This window comes from Myotis nattereri (genome assembly GCF_964212035.1).
Source record: "Myotis nattereri genome assembly, chromosome: 4".
Lineage (NCBI taxonomy): Eukaryota > Metazoa > Chordata > Mammalia > Chiroptera > Vespertilionidae > Myotis > Myotis nattereri.
Window position 1 is genome coordinate 4,234,270 of NC_138079.1, and position 26,227 is coordinate 4,260,496.

At 44.1% G+C, this 26,227-nt stretch overlaps 1 protein-coding gene across 1 annotated transcript; it reads left to right on the plus strand.

The window, feature by feature from the left end:
- Positions 1–1,474: 1,474 nt before the first annotated feature.
- On the plus strand, positions 1,475–26,075 carry TARS1 (threonyl-tRNA synthetase 1). Its single transcript, XM_081089954.1, has 20 exons — positions 1,475–1,563; positions 1,672–2,900; positions 6,385–6,465; positions 6,955–7,145; positions 9,170–9,293; positions 10,519–10,640; positions 11,383–11,500; positions 11,760–11,824; positions 11,908–11,986; positions 12,771–12,917; positions 14,324–14,422; positions 15,587–15,753; positions 16,826–16,988; positions 17,296–17,433; positions 17,782–17,859; positions 18,012–18,112; positions 18,712–18,816; positions 20,307–20,379; positions 22,293–22,407; positions 23,112–26,075. The coding sequence occupies exons 2-20, from the start codon at positions 2,844–2,846 to the stop codon at positions 23,258–23,260; spliced, it is 2,172 nt and encodes a 723-aa protein (XP_080946080.1). The 5' UTR covers positions 1,475–1,563; positions 1,672–2,843; the 3' UTR covers positions 23,261–26,075.
- The last annotated feature ends 152 nt before the right edge of the window (positions 26,076–26,227 follow it).

Here is a 26,227-nt window from a genome sequence, read left to right on the forward strand (position 1 = left end):
CTGCCCTCCCATCTCTTGTTAAAGGTCCCATTGGCTGGAAGGAACTGGAAGCCAAAGGCACAGGAATCCATTAATACAGGCTATACCTTTCCCCCTCAACATCCTCTCTAGTCTTCCATCCACATGAAAAATTTCTATCCCCAGCACCAGGGACACATGAAGTCCCTTAAGAGTGTGTGTCATCAGGGATTCATGTTGATTCCAACACATTCCCTCGTGAAAACCCAAAGTTAGCCACTCTGGGTGTCCTTCATATGTGATACAAGGAAAAGTTGGGAGAAGGTAAAAGAAAGGAGAGAAGTGACATGAAACAGCTGCTACAGTCCACACTTCCCTCTGGTCACGAGGGCTAGGTTAGTCATCATAGCACCAAGCCCGGCTTCATGGGTGCACAACCTGTTGGTGGTGGTGGAAGTAAATATATAAAAATTGTTTAATAACCTGTTGTTCTCTGGACCTGAGATCTGTAGGCCTAAATGTGCATGTGATGGAAGGAAGACCCCTTCCTAACACCAGAGGCCGCTGTGCCACTGGGAAACCAGCAACTGCTTTTTTTTACAGCTTCTACATTTTTGCATCACATGCAACCTTTCAGAAAAGCCTTCTGCTTTTCCTTGTGGAAGTTCTTAGGCCAGGACCGGTTCCTAGGTTGAAAGAGAACGAGAGGTTAAAAGAAGCTGCTAGCGACCAAGTTGCATGGCAGTAAGCACAATCCGTAATTGTTAGCCTGTACTGTTCAGCCTCTAGCAAATTCAGTAATCTCAATCTTTCTGGTCTTCATTATCCCCATTTAAAATTAATATACAACTCAGGCAGACATGTCTAAAGAGCACAATTAAATTGTTTTCTATTAGAAGGTGAGATTAGATCCTGTTGATTATCATTCTAATGATTCTGGCAATTCTAGTTAGAATCGTCAACTTAACTCTACTAAAATTGTATGTATCTCCTAGAAATTTTAAGGAGAATACCCACCAAGTACCACCAATAATCTATTCCACATTAACCTTCTTCTAAATCTAATTAGTATGGGGGTTCTGGGGCTCTATTCCACAAATACAAATTAAGAGGTAATTTTTCTTTTTAAGTAATTTTAGTCGAATTTATTGGGGTGAATATATAGATGTCAGGTGTACAATTCTATAAGACATCAGCTGTATATTGTATTGTTTGTTTACCATTCCTGATCAAGTCTTCTGTCTCCATTTATCCTCCCGTTATCCTCTTCTACCTCTCTGTAACTATGAATTTTTGGTTTTTGTTTGTTTTTTAGACAGAGAGGAACATTGATGTGAGAGAAGCATTGATTGGGTGTCTCCCATAGGCACCCCAACAGGGGACTGAACCCAGCACATAAGGCAAGTGCCCTGACTGGGAATCCAACTGGCAACCTTTTGGGTATGGGATATGCTCAACCATCTGAGCCACACCAGCCAGGGCTGGTGGTTTTTTTGTGTTTGTTTGTTTGTTTTTTGCTTAATCCCTTGACCTTTCTTTTTTTTTAATCCCCCTCTCTAACTCCCTCCCTTCTGACAGCTGTCAGTGTTTCCTCTGAATCTATGAGTCTGCTTCTTTTTTTTTTTTTTTTTTTTTAGGTGGGACCTGCTTTATTACGAACAAAGCAGCCCGAGTCTGCTTCTATTTCGTTTGTTAGTTTACTGTGTTCATTAGATTCCACATATAAGTGAAATCAGATGGTACTTGTCTTTGTCTGACTGGCTTATCTCACTTAACATAATACTCCTCAATACTCGTGAATTCCCTTGACATTTATTGAACATCAACTGTGTGCCATGCTTACATTGGCTAGATGCGGGTAAAAATATGCAAATTGTGCTTTTGTGACGTTTTCCACCTAGGACACAATAAGATGATTTTTTTTTTAATTGTAAAATTGATCTGATTGGTGCTACCAGGAGAATTACAGGAAGCTACCAGCAGATACAACAGGGAGACTTGCTCCATGCAGTGCGGGTGGCCAGGAAATGGTTCTCCCAAAAAAACTATTCCTGAGATCTGACAAATAAATAGATGCTAAACAGGTAAAAAGTGTGCGGGGGACGGGGGGGGGGGGGCAGGCAGAGGTGAGGGTGGGGAGGGCATTCTCAGCGCGCACCCGAATATTTGTGGGGGACCTGGGGAAATACAAGGTCACTGTGGCCAGAGTTCCGTATGCCGCGGGGGGTGGAGAAAGTTGGGCCGCCGGGGGCCTTCAAAGCCATGACTACTTTTATGCCAAGAGCAGCTACGAGTCACGGGAGAGTTTTAAGCACGAGGCTCCGCGAATCCCTTTGTGTGGACGAGACTATCCTACCTACGTGCCACGTGAGGAATGAATGAATGAAGACGTCGAGCCGGGCTGTAGGCCACTGTTCTTTGTGGAAGGATGAACCCGGAAGTGGTGCTCCGGGGACTTCCCGGAAGCTCCGACCAAGACCCACTCCTTCGCTACGGTGGCCGGGAAGGCCCTGGACTAATGGGCCCCGGCGCTATGGGGGGAGGCGCACGCGCACTGCGGCCTCGGCTCCGGAAAGGGTGCAGCCCGGGCTGGGGAGGGGGGCGTACGGGTCCCTCTCCTCTTCCCACGCCGCACTGATTTCCTAGGCCCGCCCCAACAAGCTTTGCCATTGGTTTAGAGATGGGAGAGCCCGCCTCCCCCATTTTCTGATTGGCTGCCCGCTAGGAGGCGGGGCTTGGGCGCTGCTGGATTGCATCAGCGGGTCCTTCCAGGCTAGTGGCTGTGGCGCCGAGATCCCGGGAGCCGCAGCGCCCTTCAGGCCGCCTCCCGCTCCTCTTCCCCCGGCCGTCGCTTTTGAGTTCCGTCCTCTCTTCCCGGTTCGCCGATGTCCGAGGAGAAGGCCAGCAGCCCTTCAGGGAAGATGGAAGGCGAGGAGAAGCCGGTGAGTGGGGTCGGGAGCGCGGGCGGGGGCTCTTCTCGGTGCCCAGCGGCCCCCCGGGGAGTGGGGGCGGAGGAGGCAGCGGCCGGGCGTGTGGGACGGAGGAACCGAGGGGGGCGGCGGACAAGCCAGGGCCCCGTTAGCGGCGGAATCGTCCATTCATTAAGCAGGCGGGGCTTGCAGGGCTCCTCCGCTCCATCCTCTCGGCAGGTGAGGGAACTGGGAGCGGGAGCGAGCGGCTCAGAACCGCGCATCGGACTGGAAATCGAGGCAGTTCCGGGGCCCCCGGCCTGGTGATTTCCCTTCACCTGCGGCGAGAGGAGCATTGCAGAGCCTCCTTGAACCCTGAGACCCCATTCAGGGCAGAAGCCTCTGGGTTAAGGAAGAGAAACCGGGTTCCCGAGGTCTGACCCGCCTGGGTGGGTGGTCAGTGGTGGAGGCCGATGACCTGACCCCCTGGACAAGTTTCACACTTGCCCTGCCTGGGCCGCAGGCGACCTTATCTCATTCACACCCCTGATCGTCTCACCTTTGAACTTTACTTTTGTGTCATCCCCTGCATAGGAACACCCCCCTCCCGGGTCACTTGCATGCCACCGGGTCGAGGTGTGTGTTTTGTGTGTGTGTGTGTGTTTAGTGTTTATTTATTTTTTATGATTAACAAATAAACGTCAGGTATTTATTCTGATGCCGGGCAATACACCCGGGCAGGGGACTAGGACCCAGCCTGGGGTGCGGAAGACAGGGACACAGCCGTCCTGCTGAGGGGTCCCCGAAGCGGGTGCCTAGTTCTGCGTGGGGAGGCTCTCGAATTGAGTGTGAAGAATGAGTGTAAGTTCCCCCAGGTCAACCAGACAGGGCAGGGCTTTCCAGGGAAAGGCAGGGAAGGCAGTGTAAAGGCTGCTGAATGAATGAATGAATGAATGAATGGTGTGTGGGGTTGCTTTGCTTGCAAGAGAGATGCTGAAGGAGGAGCCGCAGCCGTCGGAGGGATCTTAGGCAGCCGATGGCTGGAATGGTTTCCTGCCAGTGAAGGCTTCTAAGCAGGGAAGTGACAGGTGGACTGTAGTCTTGAAGATCACGCTGGCATTGGGGTGGGAGGTGCGTGGGGAAGAGGTGAGACCACACACAGGGGGCGGCTGCACTGGTCCAGTGCGAGGTGAGGCGTTGAGCTAAAGGAGACGCAACCCAGCTTCAAAGCCACAATTTTCTCATGAGTAACACGAGGACGTCCCTAACTCGGGGTTTGGTTGGGAAAAATGCATGTGCGCACATTCTAAACGATGTAAATTAAATTAAAAGTAGTAAATGGTGTCTGTCCATACACCTTATCCCATCTATATTGTTTTCGCTTAAAAATGGTATCTTTACTTTTTAGTTAATAGTCTGTAGCCCAGTGTTCCGTGTCCATAAATATTTTGCTGTGCCATTCTTAATTGGAGGCCTGGCTAGTAAATGTATGATTTCTCCCTTCTGTAATAATAATTGCTAATGTTGATTGAGTACCAGCTATGGGGTCTGGCACTGATTACATGCATGAACTCATTCAGTCCTCAGAATAAGATGAGAGAGAGTAGCCAAAATGCCCATCTGTGAGATGGATAAGTGAACAATTGAAAGGAAGGAAGTACCGAAACGGAATGTGGAATGTGTATTTTCTCCAGATAAGTTCTCCGTGAATGGAATGTTACTTGACAATAAAAAGGAAGGAAGTATTGAAGCGAAACTTGGATGGCCTTGAAACCATTATGCTAAGTGAAACAAACCAGTCTCAAAAGACCACATATTATGAAATGTTTGGCATGTGGAAACCTGTAGAGACAACGCAGGCTCGTGGCTGTCAGGAGCTGGGGAAGGGGGCGCGGTAGGGACAGGGAGTAACTACTGATGGGTGAGGATTTCTTCTGGGGTGATGAGGATGTTCTAAATTGATTGTGGTGGTAGTTGCACAACTGTGAACACACTGAAAACCATTGAATTGTATACTTTATGTTGGTGAGTGATAGGACAGTATCTCAAAAAAACACACAGTTATCCCCTGAAATGAAAGGTCATAAGCATGCAAAATTACAATAGAGTCCCCTTCACATCCCTAGCTCTACCCGCAGAACTTCCTCACCACTGATGAGCGCAACTCCTTACAGTTGGCCGCTGTCAACACCGGGATAGATACCTTTCCTGCCACTAATAGGTGTGTGAACCTAGAAGAATTGTCCAACTTTTCCAACTAATTTATCTGTAAAATGGAAATAACAATAATAGCCATCTCACAGGGTGGCCGTGAAAATCAGATGTGATTGTGGAAGAACTTGGTACAGGGTGACATTTTGGGTAGTGCCGTTTGCCTAGGGTGTTTCTGAGGTGACTGAAGTAAGTGATGCATTTCTGAGAAAATCCTCTCACGATACCCCATCCTGTCGTTCAGGCTTTCTGGACCTCAACACTGTTGACATTGTGTGGACTCGATACTCCTTTGTTGCTGTCTGTGCATCGTTGGATGCTTGGCAACGTCCCTGGCCTCTACCTCCTAGATGACAGTTGCACCCCCAAGTCATGACAACCCAAAACGCCTGCAGACATTGTCAGGTGTCCGCTGGGGCGCACATGGCTTCTGGTGGAGAGCCACTGGTGTAGACCTGCTCTGCTGCTGGCTGCCTCTTTGTACCGGACTCCTAGAAAACTTTCTGTGACTCTGTGTGCTTCCAGTGGAAGTCCACATTCCTTAGGGTAACTTAGGGTTTGCTCTGTCTGAGCCCTAGTTTGTCTTAACATATTATTTCCTAAAACAATCCTGCCTTAGTCAGCCTTAGCCTGTCTGTCCCTCTCACTCTCTCGCTCTGTCACTGTCTCTTTTTAATATTTCCGACAATGAGTGTGTGTGCACCTAGAACACATGTGCTCCGTTCTCGAGATCCGGCCTGTCGTCCTAGCTTATTCTACATCGAATCACGGTGTTGCAGCTGTGTTCTCTCCGCCCTCGCGGGGTTTTTCACACATGCATGCCTTCATTTCCCTGGAGAGATTACATTTGCGCATGGCAGGGATTGGGTCTCAGTTTTGCATCTTCCGCAGGGTTTAACAGACTACCATGAGCGCAGAGGCTCTTAGTACATGTGGAATGAATGGGTACATATCGCACGATTTCCCCCCTGAAAATGTTACTGAATAGATCTCGTGCTTGTTTGTGGCTACATGGTTAGTATATGTCCAGGCAAACCTGCAGCCAGAGTCATGGGAACAGGCAAAATACCTAAATGCGAGGACTTGGACATTATCTCTGCCTTGTAGGACTTGTCTTCATTTAAGTTGCTAACTTGCCTTTTACAGTGGTCGACAGTGCTCGGATTTTCTAGTCTTTCAAAATCAGATTTTCCCTCTTTAACAAACAGATGCTAACATAGCATCCTCTAAACTCTTCCGGGGGCAGCATGAAGGGGTGTCGTTGTAGACTGAAATATGAAACCGTCTTTTCTTTTTGCTTCTCTAGGTGGGTGCCGGCCAGGAGAGGCACAAGGAAGACGGCAAGAAGAAGCACAAAGAAGGGTCTGGAGATGGAGGGCGAGCAGAGGTAGGTGTTCAGGGCTGTCATCGGGTTTGACAGGTGGCAGAGTGCTGGCTCAGACGTGTCCTGTGTCAGATCCTCAGGGCTTACATGGGACTGTCAGGCGGACTCGATGGAAGTTTCAGGGAGAAGAATTAGGAAAGCGTGGGAGGGGAAGAAGGACTGGCAGCTATTTGTTATTGAAAAAGGAAAGCAACTGAAATATAATTGTAAAGCAATCTGTGGGATGAGATATGAAAACCAGATGTTGAAGGGGAGAGACTCGGTGTCCAAGCTTCTTCTGAGTACAGTAGAAACCAAGAAAGCCCATGTCCTTGACCTCCTTCCCACTCTTTCCACCTGGACCGGCCAGTGGGTTTGGTTTTGAACCAAACTGCCTTTCAAGTAGAGGGCATGTGCTTCCCGTTTCCCATGCTCCGACTAAAGGCGCGGCCTTTTCTGAAAAGGAAAGCAAGCACTTACTGATTATTCCTCTCTTCCTTTGTTGTCTTGCAGTTGAATCCTTGGCCTGAATATATTAACACACGTCTTGAGATGTACAATAAACTAAAAGCAGAACACGACGCCATTCTGGCAGAAAAAGCAGCAAAAGAGAGCAAGCCCATCACAGTCACTCTGCCGGATGGTAAGCAGGTGGCCGCGGAGTCCTGGAAAACCACGCCTTACCAGATCGCGTGTGGCATCAGGTACTGGCCGAACCTGTCCTCATCTTCTGCTGTTTGTAATTAAACTTAAACGTATTTTGCCAGGTTTTATCCTCAAAGCATCTTTATGTTACTGTTCCATATTTTTAATGTTTAATTTACATTATTTGGGATTTTTTCAAAATCAAGAGGATGTAGAGTTTTATAGTCAAGATTCAAAGGTAATTTCTTAGAGGCCCTAGTTTGGTTTTATCTTATGAAGGATTTTATATGATTAGTTCTTCGACCTTGATCAAACATGTCACAGAAACCAAGTAGATAAGGTTTCACAATCTATTTTGATTTAAATGTCTCGGTTTTAAGCTTGAATGAAGGTTGATCATCTCACAGGGGAACGGTAGGAAACTATTATTCAACATGAGAAAATGTACTAATTTTATAAATCTAAAGGAGGGCCATGCCCGGTCTTAAAACTGAACATTTTTATTGGGTTGGGAAGAAGTAACAGAATCAGATGCATACTCTGTAATAGAATAATGCTTTCTTAATTTGATATGATTTGGGACTCAATAGCTGGGTCAGTTTCCATGTGAGATTATAAATAATTGGATAGACCTTTAAATATCAGTGCAATCTGTTGTTTTAAAGGTGATTTTGAAGGTCATTTGGTGATGCGATTTCTCCATGGTTGCTCACTGATATTGTAGCAATGGGTATTAAAATTCAGGCTCCTATCAGTGCAGGCACTTTTTCTACAGTCTACAATATCCTCCGCCATTGTAAAATAGTTTTTTGAGAATTGCCAAATTTTACATCGAATCACATGAGACCTTGATGAACTTTAGAGCTAGGGTTCAGTCATGCTCTGCAAGTAAGGGTGCTTGAAGACATTTTCCCACAAGTCCAGACTAACTTCTTGTTCTGTGAAAAATTATAGCACCAATAACAGGCTGTTTAAAGGTTCTGATGATTAGGAATGAATATGAAAGGGAAGCAAAAAGAAGGCATGCTCCATTTGCTTCAAAAGGGTTTTCTTTGAAGTTTTGTTTTGTTCTCAGTCTTAAAGTATGGGTTGTTTTGTTTCTTCTTTGGAAAACTGAAGTGATCCAGTATGGTCCATGTGAGGTTATTTAGCATTGACTCTCAAGAAATTCCGTTACAGATTTCCAACAGGAGGTAGAGCAGAGAAGTTATTTAGTACCCCTGGCCCCTTTTGCTGTTGGAATCTAAGTAGCTTGGCTTTGTGGAAACTTCTTTGGAGAAAGTAAAAAATAAACTAGACTACTGAAAAGTCTCATTGTTTATTTATTAGAGTGGCTATGTCTGTTTAAATAAGCATTAAATGTCATAAAATAGTGTTCTGAATTTTCAGGATCTTGTAGTTAATTTTTAGGTACATTGACACATTTTTGGAGTTTGTTGCTTTTTCCATTTTATTTCAGAAATATATTTATATATATATATTCTATATAGTGGTATAGTATAGAATAGTATAATATAGTACATATCCTCCTATTTAATAAAAGGCTAATATGCAAATTGACCTAACAGTGGAATGAACAGTCGTATGATGCACACTGACCACCAGGGGGTAGATGCTCAACACAGGAGCTGCCCACTGGTGGTCAGTGTGCTCCCACAGGGGGAGTGCTGCTCAGTCAAAAGCTGGGCTCACGGCTGGCGAGCGCAGTGGTGGTGGTGCTAAGGATGTCCGACTGCTGGCTTAGGCCCGCTCGGATCTCATGCACCAGGCCTCTAGTAGTAGTATAGTACACTAGAGGCTTGGTGCACAGATTTGTGCACCAGTAGGGTCCCTCGGCTAGGCCTGCACCCTCTCGCAATCCAGGATCCCTCGGGGGATGTCGGACTGCCATTTTCAGCCTAATCCCCGGAGGAGGAGATTCATCAGTCTGTTCCATGTTTCCATGCCTGTACGTCGAGCGTCTGCCCCCTGGTGGTCAGTGCACGTCATAGCTACAGTCGAATGGTCGTTCGGTCACTTAGGCTTTTATATGTATAGATGTGCATGTATATTATATAGTGTTTATTTTCCTGTTCTTGTTAAGTCAAGGCCTGGCTGACAACACTGTTATTGCGAAAGTGAATAAAGCTGTCTGGGACCTAGACCGTCCTCTGGAGGAAGATTGTACCTTGGAGCTTCTCAAGTTCGAGGATGAGGAAGCTCAGGCTGTAAGTTTTTACTCTGTGTCCATTACATTTCAGGATGGTGATTCTCATTTGCATTGTTTTCCAGCTCATTACCACTGCCAGGAGGTAACGAAAATTTATTGATGTCTCATCGTATTCGAAGTCTTCATTTTTGTCTTTCACTAAGGGAATATAATAAAAGTGCTTGCTTTATGAAATCAAGAGGTGAAATTGAATAAATTTATTTTCACTACTAGATAATAAAATGAGGGCATATTTATGGAAATTCTATTAAAATTTTATTAGAAATTGATTAAGCAAGTAAAACTTGCTTTCTACACTGTCAATCAACACTTAAGCAAGATGTATGTAAATATTAAATAAATAAATTGGAACATTACCTAAAGTACTTACATTGGGAAGTTGATTTCCATTTTTTCATCATCTTTAAGTGCATATCTGCTGAAAGTACGATAAAACCAACTTGCATATGATAGCAAGGTTTTCTCCTTATTTCTTCATGATGGTTTACATATAAAGGGAAGTAAAATGTGTTGTTTTAGTTTGTTTCATTAATGATGGTTTACTTATGTAGGTGAATCAATAGTTTTCAAAAGTATTCTGGATTCCTTAAGCTTTTAAAGAGAATTTTAAAAATCATTTGGGTACCTTACTGTTAAATAAATCTTAAAAACGTTGATTTGGATACATTCTGACTCATCTGAGTGACCACCTTAAAGCCAGGTACTGCCATTAGCTTTTAGTGCTCACTGTTTGTCCTTGAACTCTCTAGTGGTATTGTAGGATTGAGTTGTACCGCCCTAGTTGTTTGGAGCCAATAAGAAAAAGGCAGATAAAATTCTAAGTGATGCCCCACAGCCAAGCAAAGGCAGCACACGCACGTGGTTGGGTGGGCACACTGCCTCAAGGCCGGGGCCCTTACAGTCCAGAAGGCAGTCACAGGGTGAGTGGCGATTGTTTCCAGGGAACAAAATCCACCCATATAATTAATGAGGCTAATTTGAATTGAATTAGTTTGAAAACAAACTAGGCAATTTCTCAGGTAGAAATATACTTTAGCAATTAGCATCCTTTTATATTATTTTGGCTCTGTATAGAATCACACTGCAGTTTATAGATTTGTAAATTTAGATTTTTCTTTCTGGGTTTATTTATAATAAATTCTATATATCTCTTTCAGATGGCCATATTAACTTATAACACATATGCCCGGTCTCAGACCTTCTCATTTTTCTTTGAATTTCAGGTATATTGGCACTCAAGTGCCCATATAATGGGTGAAGCCATGGAAAGAGTCTATGGAGGATGTTTATGTTACGGTCCACCAATAGAAAGTGGATTCTATTATGACATGTACCTTGAGGAAGGGTAAGTATGTCATTGGACAAAGAGAAATGAAATCGGAATTACCATGAGTCCATACATTGTTTTTAAATTGTTCTCAGTAAAGGAGGAGTAATATAATGCTTGTTGCTTCATGGTCACCAAGCATTCCCACTGTTAAAACTTAAAGTGTGCCCCTGACCGGTTTGGCTCAGTGGATAGAGCATCGGCCTGCGGACTGAAGGGTCCCAGGTTCGATTCCAGTCAATGGCATGTACCTTGGTTGCAGGGACATCTCCAGTTGGGGGTGTGCAGGAGGCAGCTGATTGATGTTTCTCTCTCATCGATGTTTCTTATTCTCTATCCCTCTCCCTTCCTCTCTGTAAAAAAATCAATAAAATATATTTTTTAAAAAACTTGAAGTGTGTAATAACTTACAGAGGTGTAGAGCCTTTTGTGAGAGCTTTGTTCTAGGTCGATGGAGGCAGGGCCTAAGGTACCCTGGGAAATAACTGAAGCCGGTCCTCTCTCCTTTAACCTGCTATAGAGTGGAGGGGGGAGTCACTAGTGGGGACAATCTCCAGGATGACCAAGGCAGAAGCCAATGGAAATATCAATTATTAAAATAATTTATGCAAAATGTTTCATTTACAATTCTGATATATGATGCAAGAGTCTAATTTTTCATATTAAATCCCTTAAAGTGTTCAAAAGAAACATCCCCCTCGCCCCTCCGTGGTGTGAGTAGAATGGAGTGGAAATAATTTTATACTTTCTTCTGTTCCAGGGGTGTGTCCAGCAATGATTTCTCGTCTTTAGAGACTTTATGTAAGAAAATCATTAAGGAAAAACAAGCTTTTGAAAGGTTGGAAGTTAAGAAGGAAACTTTACTGGAAATGTTTAAGGTACATCAACCGTAACATGTGGCACCTACTCTTCTATCGCTCACTAGTGTTATTTGAAGTCATTACTCTTGGGTTTACTGCACTAAGTTGAAACCTACTCTGTTCCTTTGAAAATGTAACTATGCTTTCAAAACGTGAAACACGAACATATTTATAAGCGTGCAGTGCTTTGGTAAGATGTATTTCGAGTTCTATGTTAACTGTAGTATTTAAAGGTAAAAAAGGATAGTTTTAAAAATTTAATTTTTGCTATTTTCAGTACAACAAGTTCAAATGTCGGATATTGAATGAAAAAGTGAATACTCCAACTACCACCGTCTATAGGTGAGACTGCCAGATGTCATGAAATACAATTGTGTGCATGTCATTGTAAGCCCTTATTGAAATTCTTTTCATTTCACCTTTAGGTGTGGCCCCTTGATAGATCTCTGCCGGGGTCCTCATGTCCGACACACTGGCAAAATTAAGACTTTGAAAATACACAAAGTAAGCAATACAGCCCAAGAGGCTCTCTCCATGTACATGTATTTGTGTTGGATGGCTAGATATTAAACGACCGTTGATTTCTCTTCCTGCCTATTTGCTTTTGGGCGGGTTTGTTCTCATGCTCTCTCCTGCCTGTGCTACTGTAAGTCATTGGGCATTTTTAGCAGAAAGTCTCCAAAGCAGTGGCTGACCAGCCGCCCACCACCAGAGCACATGGGCGGGAGTTGGGGGATTCACAAAATCACGCAGTTATGGGCCATCATGAAGCTTCCAGACTCACGGCAGGAGCACGCGCTTTTGCTCTTTGTGTGTCTAAGGTAGTAATTACCCAAGTGGTTCTTGCTAACCTAGCTAGTCCTGCCAGTCTCTACTAGTTCAGAAACACTTTATGGGCGATGATTAAAATGCACTGTAAATCGTAAGCATAATTGAGTCATTTCAAGATTTTGTTGTTGTTGCCTTCTTTTCCATTTTTGCTTACGAATGCTTTAAAAGATGCCCTTGCCGTCAGTCATGTTCGTGGAGGTGTGGTTTGAGGGGGCGTGGCGGGTGGGTTTTCGGAGGGAACCGAACAGCCAGGTCTGTGCTGCCGGGTGAGCACAGCTGTTTAGCTCATCCCCACGAGGGATGTCTCACTAGGTGTGAACTTTTTGTGACTTTTCTTGTGTAAGGACTACTATGAATTTGACTCATAAGGTGCCTATGAGAACTAACATCTAACTCTTAAAATAAGTGAGATATTGACAAATTTGAATATTGTTTCACGGTTGATCCTTGTTTTCAGAATTCCTCCACATACTGGGAGGGGAAAGCAGATATGGAGACGCTCCAGAGGATTTATGGCATTTCATTCCCAGATCCTAAGTTGTTGAAAGAGTGGGAGAAGTTCCAAGAGGAAGCCAAAAACCGAGATCATAGGAAAATTGGGAGGGTATGTTAAAAAAGAACAATAATGTGTCTAGACTGCGTTTATTTTCATTTGAAATTCAGCTGTGTGAGGTATTTAACTGTATTAAGGATTTCCCTTTGAAGAAATGCTATAGCTTTCAAGTATTACTGTACTGTGTCCTATATAAGCCATAAGCAGCTTCCTGATTGTCCACATTATCTTTCTAGAGTGTGCTCAGTACTGTACAAAAATTCGTCGTCACTGTTCCTTTTATTGAGGACAAATGCTGACGACCCACAGTGTTCATAAAAGAAGCATAGCAGTGCCTCATAAGCTGAGAGATACTTTGGAAATTCACCTGGTCTTACTGACTTATTTATTTAAAAACTATTTTATTGACTTCAGAGAGGAAGGGAGAGGGAGAGAGAGAGAGAGAGAGAGAGAGGGAGAGGGAAGAGGGAGGGAGGGAGGAAGGGAGAGAGAGAGAGAGAGAGAGAGAGAGAGAGAGAGAGAGAGAGAGAGAGAAACATCAATGATGAGAGAGAATCATTGATCAGCTGCCTCCTTCACGCCCCCTACTGGGGATTGAGCCTGCCACCTGGGCATGTGCCCTTGACCGGAATCGAACCTGGGACCCTTCAGTCCACAGGCTGATCCTCTGTCCACTGAGCCTAACCGGCCAGAGCATCTGTGACTTCTTGTAAAGCTGTGGAAACTGAGTTTTAGAAAGAGTCATGTACTTGTTGCCCAACCTGATGCAGCGAGTCAGCACTGGATTCCAGGTGCACTGCCTTTATCCCTCTGCCCTGAATGTTTTCAAACTGGAAGTTAGGTGTCAAGTGAAAACATTTCTTTCTGAAATTGTGTTCACTCTGTGCCAGGCGTCCTTGGTTGGTGGGGTAGGAAGCTTGAGCAGGAGGCAGCGTCCATTGCCACGCTCACCTGACTTCCTGAAGTCCGTCCATCTGTAAGGAAGCCGCAGGGACTGGTGTGGCATCTCCTGGAAAAGTTTGGGCCTTGGGGGTGGAGGGGGTGCCATTCACCATGACCCAGAATCAGCCAGCTTTTCTGTTTCATTGTCAGTGTCTTTTTCCCAGACTCCTAACTGCCACTCCTACTTAAAAAATAATAAAGAAAAATTTAAAACAGCCAGATCTTAGAGCTTTAAGGAATTAAAACCATGTGAGCTCTCTCTAGATAGAAGAGAACTAGATCTTTGTTCCATGTCATCTTTGGTACATTTGACTGGATTCAGGAATGTAACAGGCAGGGAACTAAGTTGTAAATTAACCGCAATCTGTGCCATTAAATTGCACATCCAGGATGTGCGCATGTTTTCTTTGCATTGGGAGAGGCCCAGAGGAAAGCAGGAGACATCAGGACCATATTCTCAGGAACAGTGGCGTCGCGTGTACAGCAGTGAGCATTCTTTGTTTTCTTCGTTACAGGACCAGGAACTGTATTTCTTCCACGAGCTCAGCCCTGGGAGCTGCTTCTTCCTGCCGAAGGGAGCGTACATTTATAATACGCTTATCGAGTTCCTCAGGGTAAACCCTGCTCATTATTCTCTTCTGTAGCTTTAGGACACGCGTCGATTTTATTAAACAAGGTCTGCTAAAACGAAAGATAATCGTGTATTTTAAAAGAAAAATTTAATGGAATGAATTTAACTTTTTTTCCTAATGCGTGATAATGTCCATAGACATGGATGTGCACACAGAGAAGCAGTGACCGCACTGGAACTAGGACTTGTCACCCTTTGCACAGGGGCTCTGTGTGCTCGTTGACCATTTATATTTTCCTTGAAAAAGCAGGTTAGTCTTTACCTTGCTTTTTGTCTTTGTAAATTATGAGGTGTTGAACGCATCCTATAGAATCAGAGAGGAATATGCTAATTAGCCGTTACACCCTGAGGTATAACAACCAAGGGCATCATGACCAAAGGGTGGGCCAGCAAGGTACAAGTGGGCTGCGGAGAGCTACAGGAGGGGGCAGGGCAGCAGGCTATGGGGGGGTGAGAGGGGAGGGGGGCAAGCAGAGAGCTACAGGAGGGTGACAGCAACCTACTGGCGCACGGATTCATGCGCAGGGCTGCTAGTGTGTTTATAAAGAATAGTACCACCAACATCTGTATACCCACCACCTAATCTAATGCACATTTGCATTAGGTTCTGTTTGAAGTAAAGTAATAACAGTGAGGGGCACGAGCTCCCCTGTGGGCTTTGTGAAGCATTCCTGCCTTTCCCAGAAGAAGCTGGTCTGGAAGGCAGCATGGATCCGTTCTATCCATGTTGTCCACCACCCCATACATACGTATCCTCAGTGGTTTGTGTACTTCAGATTTGCATACAGGAAGGCTCATTGTGTATCAGTCAGACTGATTTTTTTTAAGATACATGCAGATCCCGCTTACTGTCACTTGTTACATATGACTCCATCATAGAACCACCGCAGTATGTCCGTCCCTTTATCAGTGGGCACTGACATAATTTCTGATTTTCCCATGTTACTGTTGTGCTGCAGTAGCGTCATTTTGACAAGCCTTATGGGGGCGTGTAAGAGTTTCCTCTTTGGTGTATACCTCCAAGTGGAATTTCTAGATCATAGCGTATGTGCATCTTAAGCTTCACTAGAGGGTAGGAAGTTTAAATTCTTACACCCACCAGAAGTATGAGCACTAATTTCTAGACACGCGTTTTGTTCTCTAACAGAGTGAATATAGGAAACGAGGATTCCAGGAGGTGGTCACCCCAAACATCTTCAACAGCCGGCTGTGGATGACCTCGGGCCACTGGGAACACTACAGCGACAACATGTTCTCCTTCGAGGTGGAGAAGGAGCAGTTCGCGCTGAAGCCCATGAACTGCCCGGGACACTGGTATTCAGCAGCTTCGAGTTCCATTTCATCCTAGATTGCTTTTCTTCCTTTGGAAGGATTTTTCTTAAAAACAAATTATGTGATCAGAACAGTATTTAAATGCGGCATCAGTGTGGTGGTATAATTTCTTCTATGCCTGATTTGGTCCTCAGATCTGTGGACATTGAAGAATAGCAGTGAATTGGCAGAATATAAAGTGCTTTTTTCTTTAAAGAAACATGTTCTATCAAAACCTAGTGCTAGTGAATTAACATCCTTGGGGAATCTTTGCCTTGGGGCGCTCCTCTTTCTGTCCATGAAAGCTGGATGAACAGCTTGGGGGAAACTAGGGAGCCTGGCTGCAGGCAGCTCAGTGCGCACAGCTCCTCGTAGCGGTGCCTGGAGGGCAGGGGGGGGAGGCATGCCCGTGGGAACTGGTTCTGGTCCAGGAGACCAGCGAGTTCCTTCTGCAGAGTGTCTGAAGCACTGCTGGGAAGGACAAGAAAGCACGGACTTCCGTTTCCAGAGTGACACGTGGTTTGTAGGCAGCTGAATCTGTTTTATCTTTAAATAGGGCCTTCAAGGCCGTCCTCAGATTACGGAGTGAGCACAAGGACGTGCCTGCCGACGATGGGAACACGCGTTACTCTCCCTCAGTTCCGGGTGCTTGTGTTACAGTTATTTGCTGTCACATTCCTGCCAGCGCCCACGTTGCTGTGTGCGGCCCTGGAGAGACGTGGCTTGTCTGAGCCACTTGGAATCCGTGGCCTTTTTTTTTTTTTTTAATATATTTTATTGATTTTTTTACAGAGAGGAAGGGAGAGAGAGAGTTAGAAACATCGATGAGAGAGAAACATCGATCAGCTGCCTCCTGCACATCCCCTACTGGGGATATGCCCGCAACCCAGGTACATGCCCTTGACCAGAATCGAACCTGGGACCCTTCAGTCCGCAGGCCGACGCTCTATCCACTGAGCCAAACTGGTCTCGGCAATCCGTGGCTTTTTGACAGCCTTTCGTATACGCTCAGAGAAGCTCAGAGAAGCAGTTTATTGTATTAACTGCCGGCGGGTTTTCCTTTTCTCTTTGCCAGCCTCATGTTCGATCATCGCCCGAGGTCCTGGCGAGAGCTGCCTCTGCGGCTCGCCGACTTTGGGGTGCTGCACAGGAACGAGCTGTCGGGGGCGCTCACGGGCCTCACGCGGGTGCGGCGGTTCCAGCAGGACGACGCGCACATATTCTGTGCCATGGAGCAGGTGGGGGCTCGGCGGGTGAAATGTGGTGAAGGGAAGGTCAAGGAGGTCACGGAAAATTACTGCTATGTCATTTTCTTTTTTATAATTTATTTTTATTGTCTAAAGTTTTACATAAGTCTCCTTTTTCCCCAATTGACCCCGCCCCCAGCCATTCCCACCTCGGGCAAGCCCCCACCGCCCCAGTGCCTGTGTCCGTCGGTTATGCTGATATGCATGCATGCAAGTCCTTTGGTTGCTCTCTAACACCCCTCCCTTGCCATTTGTGTCTGGATCTATTCTTGTTCATCTCATTTTCTTTTATTTAAAGATTGAGGAAGAAATCAAAGGCTGTTTGGATTTTCTGCGTACAGTGTACAACATATTTGGATTTTCTTTTAAACTGAACCTGTCTACTCGGCCAGAAAAATTCCTTGGAGATATTGAAGTCTGGAATCACGCTGAGAAGGTAAGTGGTGTTTTTCAGGCGCTTGAATTCTGGGTGGCTGCAAGTGGCTTCCTCCACCGTGTAAGAAAGCCAGCCTCCTAAATGGGTAAAAGCGAAAGAAAATTAGAAATGGCTCCTGGGTTAGAGTACGCTCGCTTTTTCCTGTTTGCTTTTGGATGTAGAAATGCTTGGATGTGTTTTAGTCTTCAAGCAGTAACCTTGAAAGGGGGTTGGGTGTGAGTATATTCAAGTGGACAAAGTGACAAAGCAGAGACTAGAGACCCATGAAAGTAATTATGGAATTTTTAGTCTCAAATTAGACCGGTTGCAGAGGAACAAAGATTAAAGTCAGTGTTGCTTTATCTTTAGCAACTTGAAAACAGCCTGAATGAATTTGGTGAAAAGTGGGAGTTAAACCCTGGCGATGGAGCTTTCTATGGTCCAAAGGTCAGTGCCACAGTGGATCTGAGTAAGGTGACATGCATTTGGGGGAAGAGATTACTTCAGGTTAAAAAAAGGGACGGGGAAATCAGCCCTCACATAACTACTGCGTGAGCGCCACTCTGGACAACACCTCACAGTGAGCCTTTGCTTCTCAGATTGACATTCAGATTAAGGATGCCATTGGGCGCTACCACCAGTGTGCCACCATCCAGCTGGATTTCCAGTTGCCCATCAGATTCAATCTGACGTTTGTGAGGTGAGTTCCTAGTGTCTGTTCTGAACATTCTTCAAGGACATAGAACGGAGTGTGTGTGTGTGTGTGTGTGTGTGTGTGTGTTTGTACATACATACATATAAAATAAAGGTATTTGTGTGTGTGTATATATATACTAGTACATATAAAATAAAGGTATGTGTATATATACTAGTCTATATAAAATAAAGGTATGTATATATATAGTATATATAAAATAAAGGTATGCATATATATATACTTGTACATATAAAATAAAGATATGTGTATATATACTAGTATATATAGAGTAAAGGTATATATATATACACACACTAGTACATATAAAATAAAGGTATGTGTATATATACTAGTCTACATAAAATAAAGGTATGTATATATATATAGTATATATAAAATAAAGGTATGCATATATATATACTTGTACGTATAAAATAAAGATATGTGTATATATACTAGTATATATAGAGTAAAGGTGTATATATATATATATATGTATATACACACACACACACACACACTAGTACATATAAAATAAAGGTATGTATATACACTAGTACATATAAAATAAAGGAAGACAAATCATTATGTTTTCTTTCTAGTCATGATGGAGATGATAAGAAAAGGCCAGTGATTATCCATAGAGCCATCTTGGGATCCGTGGAAAGAATGATCGCCATCCTCACTGAGAACTATGGGGGCAAATGGTAATTTTCATGTTGTTTCCTTCTGGGCGACAGACATTGGCTGTAAGAAATGTCAGCTGTCCAGTTGAGCATGTGATGGGAAGGGAGAGTGATTGCAGTTAGTCGCTTGTAACTATTGACAGATATTCACTAAATAGGAAGGCAGTACAACTAAAACCCAGATTTTTTAGCTTTAAGAGTACTTATGAGAAATTATTTTTATCTCAGAATTTGATGTGTTGAATGTTACACTTTCTAATTAGGAATGATTATTCAGTAAGAAGCATATTGGCTATTTTGATGGCTTTTCAAGGAATTTGATGTGTCTGAGTAAACAGAGCAGGCGTTGGCTCCCGTGCTGAGTGTCGCTGACTGACATCAGCAGGAAGTTGGACACCCTTTAGAAGCCGTGCATTTTCCACTGAGAGTACAGACTCCAAAACAATCAGCCTTTCGTGTCTTGCTTTTATAAGGTTATGTTTTTGCTGGGAACATATGAGCACATGATTTTCATTTTACTTTCTAAGCCGTTCTGTCTGGGCCCGCAATTTGTAAAGACGGTTATAAAACCCCCGTTTTGTAGAGCCTGCTGCATTAATTCTGTAGATGCAAACTTCTGTTAGACTGTTGTAAATCGGCTCTGTCTCATGCAGTGCAGTTATTCTAGTGTATTTTCAGTTTGGTTAGTTCAGACTTGAAGGAAAGTGTGTCATACGTTTCAGTGAAAGAATCTCTTTCTGTTATATTTCACAAAATCAAATCAAATACGGGAAACATTCTGTACGTGAATCTAGAGAACAGGGGATCCTCAGCTAACTGCTCCGCCAAACCTGCGTCTGGTGGGGAAGACGCACAGTTTGGGCAGAATTTAGTGCCCCCTCCACCCTGTCCCCGATTAGCCAGACAACTTAAGGCACGGAGTGACCCAGAGAAACTCTGCTGTCTGCAGCATCGGGAAGTGTGACACTGAAATGCCCCAAGAGAGCTGCAGTTGGGCCTTCTCTTAATAAGTAGTGAGACCCACTCATCTTCCCCAAATGCCCTCAGCAGTCACTGTCAGTCACAGCTTGCTGCATCCTGCAACATGGAGCTGGAATAAACTGAAGACAGTCTGTGTCCCCTTGTGCGGAATCAGTAATCAATCATGCTCGAGCAGAATCACTTCTTTAATAACATAGCAGTAAGTGTGGTTCTTCAGCAACGTGCCAAGCCCTCTGCCTGGGGCATGGCGTTCTGTCCCTGAGGTAGTGAAGCGTGGGGCGTGGTCTCTGCCCCCCGTCTGCTTTGCCATCTGCTTAGCAAGACAAAACTTAGTTACAGGTTTTTCTTTCTGAGGGTTGGCTTTCTGCTCCTTCATCTCTCTTTAGTCTTTATTGGATATTAAAATAAAATCCATGATTTTAAATGGTCCGCACATGTTTCAGGAAAAGATACAAAGGGTAAACTGATAAATGAATGGGCTGTCCTTGTTTAGGAAAACCCACATTAAATATTTTTAATTTCTTCCTAAGGCCCTTCTGGCTGTCTCCTCGCCAGGTAATGGTAGTTCCAGTGGGACCAACGTGTGATGATTATGCCCAAAAGGTAATTCTTAAGTCTGACTTTTCTTTAAATTTAACATCTGTTGTTCGGCTTTCAAATTTCATAAGCTATATCCTTGGTAAATCAAGCTGCCCGTGATGTAAAGAGCTGTTACTATCTTCAGTCTGTGGTAAGCTTAAACAGAGCACACGGCCTCTTTAATGCCTTCCTGGGTGGTTCTGTGACCAGAAGACAAGTTGGGTAGTTGTTTTACTCACTCTGGCTTAGTGGTTCATGTTAGCAAGTAGAAAATGCCTCAGTATGATGTGCACATTCAAATGCATAATGCAGTTGAAGTTACTTTTTGACTCAGTGTAGTTTTGCTTTATGTTCAATGCAAATTTCTTCATTTATTTGAAACCTTTTTCCAGGTTAATGGCATGCCAGACCAATGTTTTGCCCTACTGGCCAAACAGCTACCTCACTAATAGATATAGAAATATCCGTTCATTCTTCACACCTTAAAGCAGTGGTTCTCAACGTTCCTAATGCCGCGACCCTTTAATACAGTTCCTCATGTTGTGGTGACCCCCAACCATAAAATTATTTTCGTTGCTACTTCATAACTGTAATTTTGCTACTGTTGTGAATCGTCATGTAAATATCTGATATGCAGGATGTGTTTTCATTGTTACAAATTGAACATAATTAAAGCATAGTGATGAATCACAAAAACAATATGTAATTATGTATGTGTTTTCCGATGGTCTTAGGCGACCCCTGTGAAAGGGTCGTTTGACCCCCAAACAGGTCGCGACCCACAGGTTGAGAACCACTGCCTTAAAGACTATGACAGTGTTTTGTTACAGCAAGAATTCTTTATCAAGACATGTTAAATCAAAAGTTGTGTTATTAAAACGCTTTGTTTCAGAATTGCAAATTAAAAGTAATAATATAGTTAAGGGACAAAAATCTAAATATCATTGAATGGTCTTATAACATCGAAATCGTGTTTCTAGACCATCAAAATAAATTGCACTCAGGTCTCAGCTGTCTTTAAGAAATAAATGGACATTAAACCAGCTAATAAGCAAACCATTCAGACAAACCGTATTCCTGTGACTGCACCACAGTAGTGTAGTTATAGATGATGAAAGCCACCTGTGTTCTATGGCTGATGCGTTGTTTTTATCTGATGTGCACTATGAAAGCTCACTCAGCAGGAAAATGGTCCTGCTCATGTCTCAGCCTGAAGCAGTACTGACCTCCCCCACTCTGGGGGTAGAGTGGCACTGGAATTAGGTAGGGTAGGTTTTTATTTTGTGTTTTTTTCCATTATATTGATTGATTTGAGAGAGACAGGAAGGGAGAGGGAGAGAAACATTGATGTTAGAGAAAAACATCGATTGGTGTATGGGACACTGCCCATGACTAAGCCTTTTTTTAATCAAAAGGAAATCACTGTTGAGGAAAAGAAAATCACTTTTTAATATTTCTTGAGCCTGATACTTTCTTTTTATTAAGTTACTAGAGTCCTGATGCACAAATTCGTGCGCGGGTGGGGTCCCTCAGCCTGGCTGGTGATCGGGGCAGATCGGGTTTGTCTTGCCCAGTCCCAATCAGGGCCATTTGGGGCTGGCTGGCCGGGGGGAGGGGCCACGGGAGGTTGGCTGGCCACAGGAGGTTGGCTGTGGGAGCACACTGACCACCAGGGGGAAGCTCCTGCATTGAGCATCTGCCCCCCGGTGGTCAGTGAGCGTCATAGCAACTGGTCGACTGGTCAGTCACTTAGGCTTTTATATATAGAGATTCTTATAGACTTCTATTTAATTAGGTCATTGTATACACAAAATTATTGAAGAACTCATTTTTAATGCTTACATGATTTTCCAAATTACAGGTTACATAAAATCATTTAAGATCAAAACATAATTCTAATTTTGGATCTGAAGAATTCTTTGTCTCTATTTAAATAGGTGCGGCAACAATTCCATGATGCTAAATTCATGGTGGACATGGACCTAGATCCGGGCTGTACATTAAATAAGAAGATCAGAAATGCACAGTTAGCACAATATAACTTCATCCTGGGTAAGAAAGGAACTTAGCCAAAGACAAGCTGCACAACCTGGGAAAATTCTGAAATCTTGAGACTTAGCTTAAGAGGATCATAGCCATCAGTTTAGTTCCTTTTAATCCTGATTCTTAAACTGTTAAGTTTGTTCAGTTGACATAAGAAAGGAAAACTATGGTGTGAAAACGAGTAATTTGTACAGCACTGTCTAAAAATTTTCTCGCCTTCACCTTTTATTTCTTCACATGGCCAGTTTTTATTAAGGCGGCAGGACTAAGTGACTCAGTAAGCACAGCAGTGCTGGCGTTGCAGAGTGGGTTTGCTTTTTTAATGAATAAATTTTAAATCAGTTGCCCAACTGTGCATGGTTACCTGTACATTTAAAAAAATATATGGATTTATTGATTTTTTTTAGAGAGAGAGGAAGGGAGAGGGAGAAAGAGATAGAAACATTGACCAGAGAGAATCATTAATCGGCTGCCTCCTGCATGCCCCTAATGGGGACCAAGCCCGCAACCCGGGTAAGTGCCCTGACCGGGAATCGAACCCTGAACCTCCTGGTTCATAGGTTAATGCTCAACCACTGAGCCACACTGGCCGGGCTCACCTGTACATTTTAATCAGAAGAAGCTACAGGGTGGCTTTTGGTCCTGGGGTCCTTTCTGTTCGGATGCCCGATGAGAACGCTGCCACCTAAGGATCCTCACTGTCTTTTGTTTAGTTGTCGGTGAGAAAGAGAAAGCCAGCGGCACGGTGAACATCCGCACGAGAGATAACAAGGTTCACGGGGAACGCACCATTGCCGAGACCGTGGCGCGGCTGCAGCAGCTGCAGCAGGCCCGCAGCAAGCAGGCCGAGGAGGAGTTCTGAGGACGGCCCGACGCGCCCAGCGGGAGAGGAGCAGTCTGTCCGTGGTGCTCATTCGCTGTGCTCTGGAGGGCGTTGGTTTGTCCTGAACTTGGATTGTGTGGCAGAGTCTGCATAGGTGACTGCAGGGAGGAACCTGTTTTGACCTCGACAGGTTTTAGATAATGTGTATCTGCTGGAGATAATTAAAAGAGACTCATTTAAATGATTTTATTCATTCATTACCTGAGCACTGGAAATAGATAACAAGGAATGCTTTAGTGTGATGAGGGAGAACATTTTTTATAAATTTAATGCAATGGAAAAATAAGTTTTCAAATTTGATTCGGGTAAAAAGAAAGATTATAATTGGATTATGGCATAAAAATAAAAACTTTAACTCGTGTAAATTTCAAGACTTTTCTGACCGTCACATACCTCCTCCCCGGAACAGATTGCATGATTCAAGATTAATCTTTAATGTTCTATAGCAAACGTGTTAGGTGGGTGGAGGGGAGCGGGTCTGCAGTGTGTGTGGTCTCCAGCTGGGCCGGGGCGAGCGCCTGCTTCCCAGTGGCAGAATGGCATCTTCTAGGAGCACTGCTCTTACCCAGCTTCTTCTTGGACATAAACCTTTTAAACAATTGAAGCCAATCATGGGTCTAATGGAGATTATTTGCACAGATTTTTAAGATACATTCGGGAAAGGAATATATGTTTATGGCACACTGTTCTGGGCCATTCAGTCCCTTGTTAATACAAATTCCCAATTCTCTCAGGATAATTTTTGAATTTTGCTATCAGTGAATGATGAGTGAGAGAACACCACAAAATAAGGAATTCCTTATGCAGATAGATATGAATCTCGAATGTAATCCCTTTGAAAAGGCAACATCTTGGCAGTTTCTAATATCCCAATAGGGTGTTTGCAAGGGTCACTGAAAAGCAAAGCCAATTTGCATAGATTACCCCTCACTCTAACACAGGAGATAGGATCTTAATCAGGGGTTTTTGGAAATTCTGTAATAAAGCCTTGCTTCTAAGATGTAGTCTTTGATAGGTTTGTAATTACTTTTTATATATGTCTTGAGGGAAGCAACATTCCAACCAAGTCACACTACTAACATCAAGAGCATCTAATGGGAATCATTTTAAAACTATATTTTGTTTTTATTTCTTTAAAATTCACAGTATCTTAGTTTTGATTTTTCTTCAGTTTTAAAAATTTCATATTACATATTTAATTTGTAGTCCAAGCACCAACTGTGGCTTTAACTTTTGGTATAACAAATGTGTAACATGGATTTTTCTTACCTATTTTATACTAAAAGCAAGGACTGGCTTATACAATGTATTAACAGTGTACTTGAGATCATTGCAGAAGCTTCATAAATCCTTCAGAACTTTAAAGGTGCAAAAGTTATTAAAGACAGAGGTTGGCAGAGCCGCGAGCGGGAGAATCCTCCCTGCAGCAGGCCCTTAGCCTGGTCCTTCCCGGGAAACCTCAGGGAAGCACCCAGAAGGGCTCTGACAACCTGCAGGCGGCTTGTCCCGTCAAAGCTCTCTTCTCTGTGGCCTGTTGTGTTTGCCTTTCAGTCCCTTTCCTGGAAGGCAGCGGCTGTCCTCGTTACTGACTCACTCACCTGTTCTGTTCAGGTTTACTGCATAACAATGGAAAGACTCTCAATTGCTAAGCCTCTGTGAGCATCTAGTCTACTGAGAGCCATCTTGGTAATCAAATATACTGGGACGATTTGAGAACAATGACAAAAAGTTGCAACCTCCATGTGATAAATCCTGTAAAGGTGGATTTTGTGAAGAAATAGGTGCCCCAAACAAAGTAGGTACCAAAATGTATAAAACAGCCAGGAGGATGGAGCGTGGGTTAGCAGTAGGGGCGAGCGACAGGTGGAGGACCCAGGACAGTGACCTGTGGTCACATTTGAAGCGCCGGTCACCATGTGCCCCGCGACCCCTTGCTTCACCGTTACTACAGCGATGGGCACCGGCCGGGGCACCAGGACTGCTGGGCCAGCGCTTTTCAAGTTCACGGGCGTAGAGGTGGGAAATGCAGAGCCTCGTTCTGTAGGTCGGGCCAGGTCTCAGGATTCTGCACCCAGCAAGCTCCGAGTAGGTGCTGAGGAGCACACTGGGGAGAAAGCTCTCATTCCCACTCTGACATGCCTTCTCTCTCCCGCCTTAAAAAAATCAAAGAGCAATTAAAGGCTCGCAAGGAAAGCAGCCTCTTGTCCGTGTGACCCTGTGGGTACCATCCCCAGGCAGCTGCCTCCCACCATGCTGGTGTGCGCCTCCCGCCCTCCGTGCTGGTGTGCGCCTCCCGCCCGCCGTGCTGGTGTGCGCCTCCCGCCGTGCTGGTGTGTGGCTCTGCTCCAGTTCTTGACTCTCACTGTTAGAGCCGCTGCATCTACTGTGCCAGCAGAGGAGGGTTTCAGTCACACCCTCATTTCCCCTCCGGGCTTCCGATGTGTCTTAGCTTCCTGTTAGAGCCATACCAGTGTCCTTGTTCTATGTCCGTGAATAGGCTCTAAGTTAGTAGTAAGTAGTAGCCTATGATTTCTCCTAGTACTTTTTTACTGGACTTAAAAATGATCCCTTTTAAAAAATATTGTAATAGCTATGTACCTGCCAGGGAGGAGAGGGGTATGTGAAATCTCACGGGAACCACCCTGTGCAGTGTCTGATTGTCTAACCACTATGTTGTACACCTGAAACTAATACAGAATAATATCGAATGTGCACTATAATTGGGAAAAAAGGGAAAATTGTATGTTATATGTTTTTCATCACAATAAAAAATAAAATATTTTCTTTGACTATCTGCCTTGAATACTCTTTTACCTTGCATTACAGTCCTTCCAAAAGTCAAATCTCCCCCTCCCCGGCTTTATTTAGATCCTATTGACAGGCAGTCTGTGTAAGTTTAAGGTGTTCAGTGTGATGGTTTCAAGGTTTGTGAGCACCCTCATCCCT

Coding starts and splice junctions, on each gene's coding strand:
- TARS1 (XM_081089954.1), top strand. CDS start 2,844: ATGTCCGAGGAGAAGGCCAGCAGCCCTTCAGGGAAGATGGAAGGCGAG. Junction 11,501..11,759: donor CTTTACTGGAAATGTTTAAG/GTACATCAACCG, acceptor TGCTATTTTCAG/TACAACAAGTTCAAATGTCG. Junction 18,113..18,711: donor TTCAATCTGACGTTTGTGAG/GTGAGTTCCTAG, acceptor TTTTCTTTCTAG/TCATGATGGAGATGATAAGA.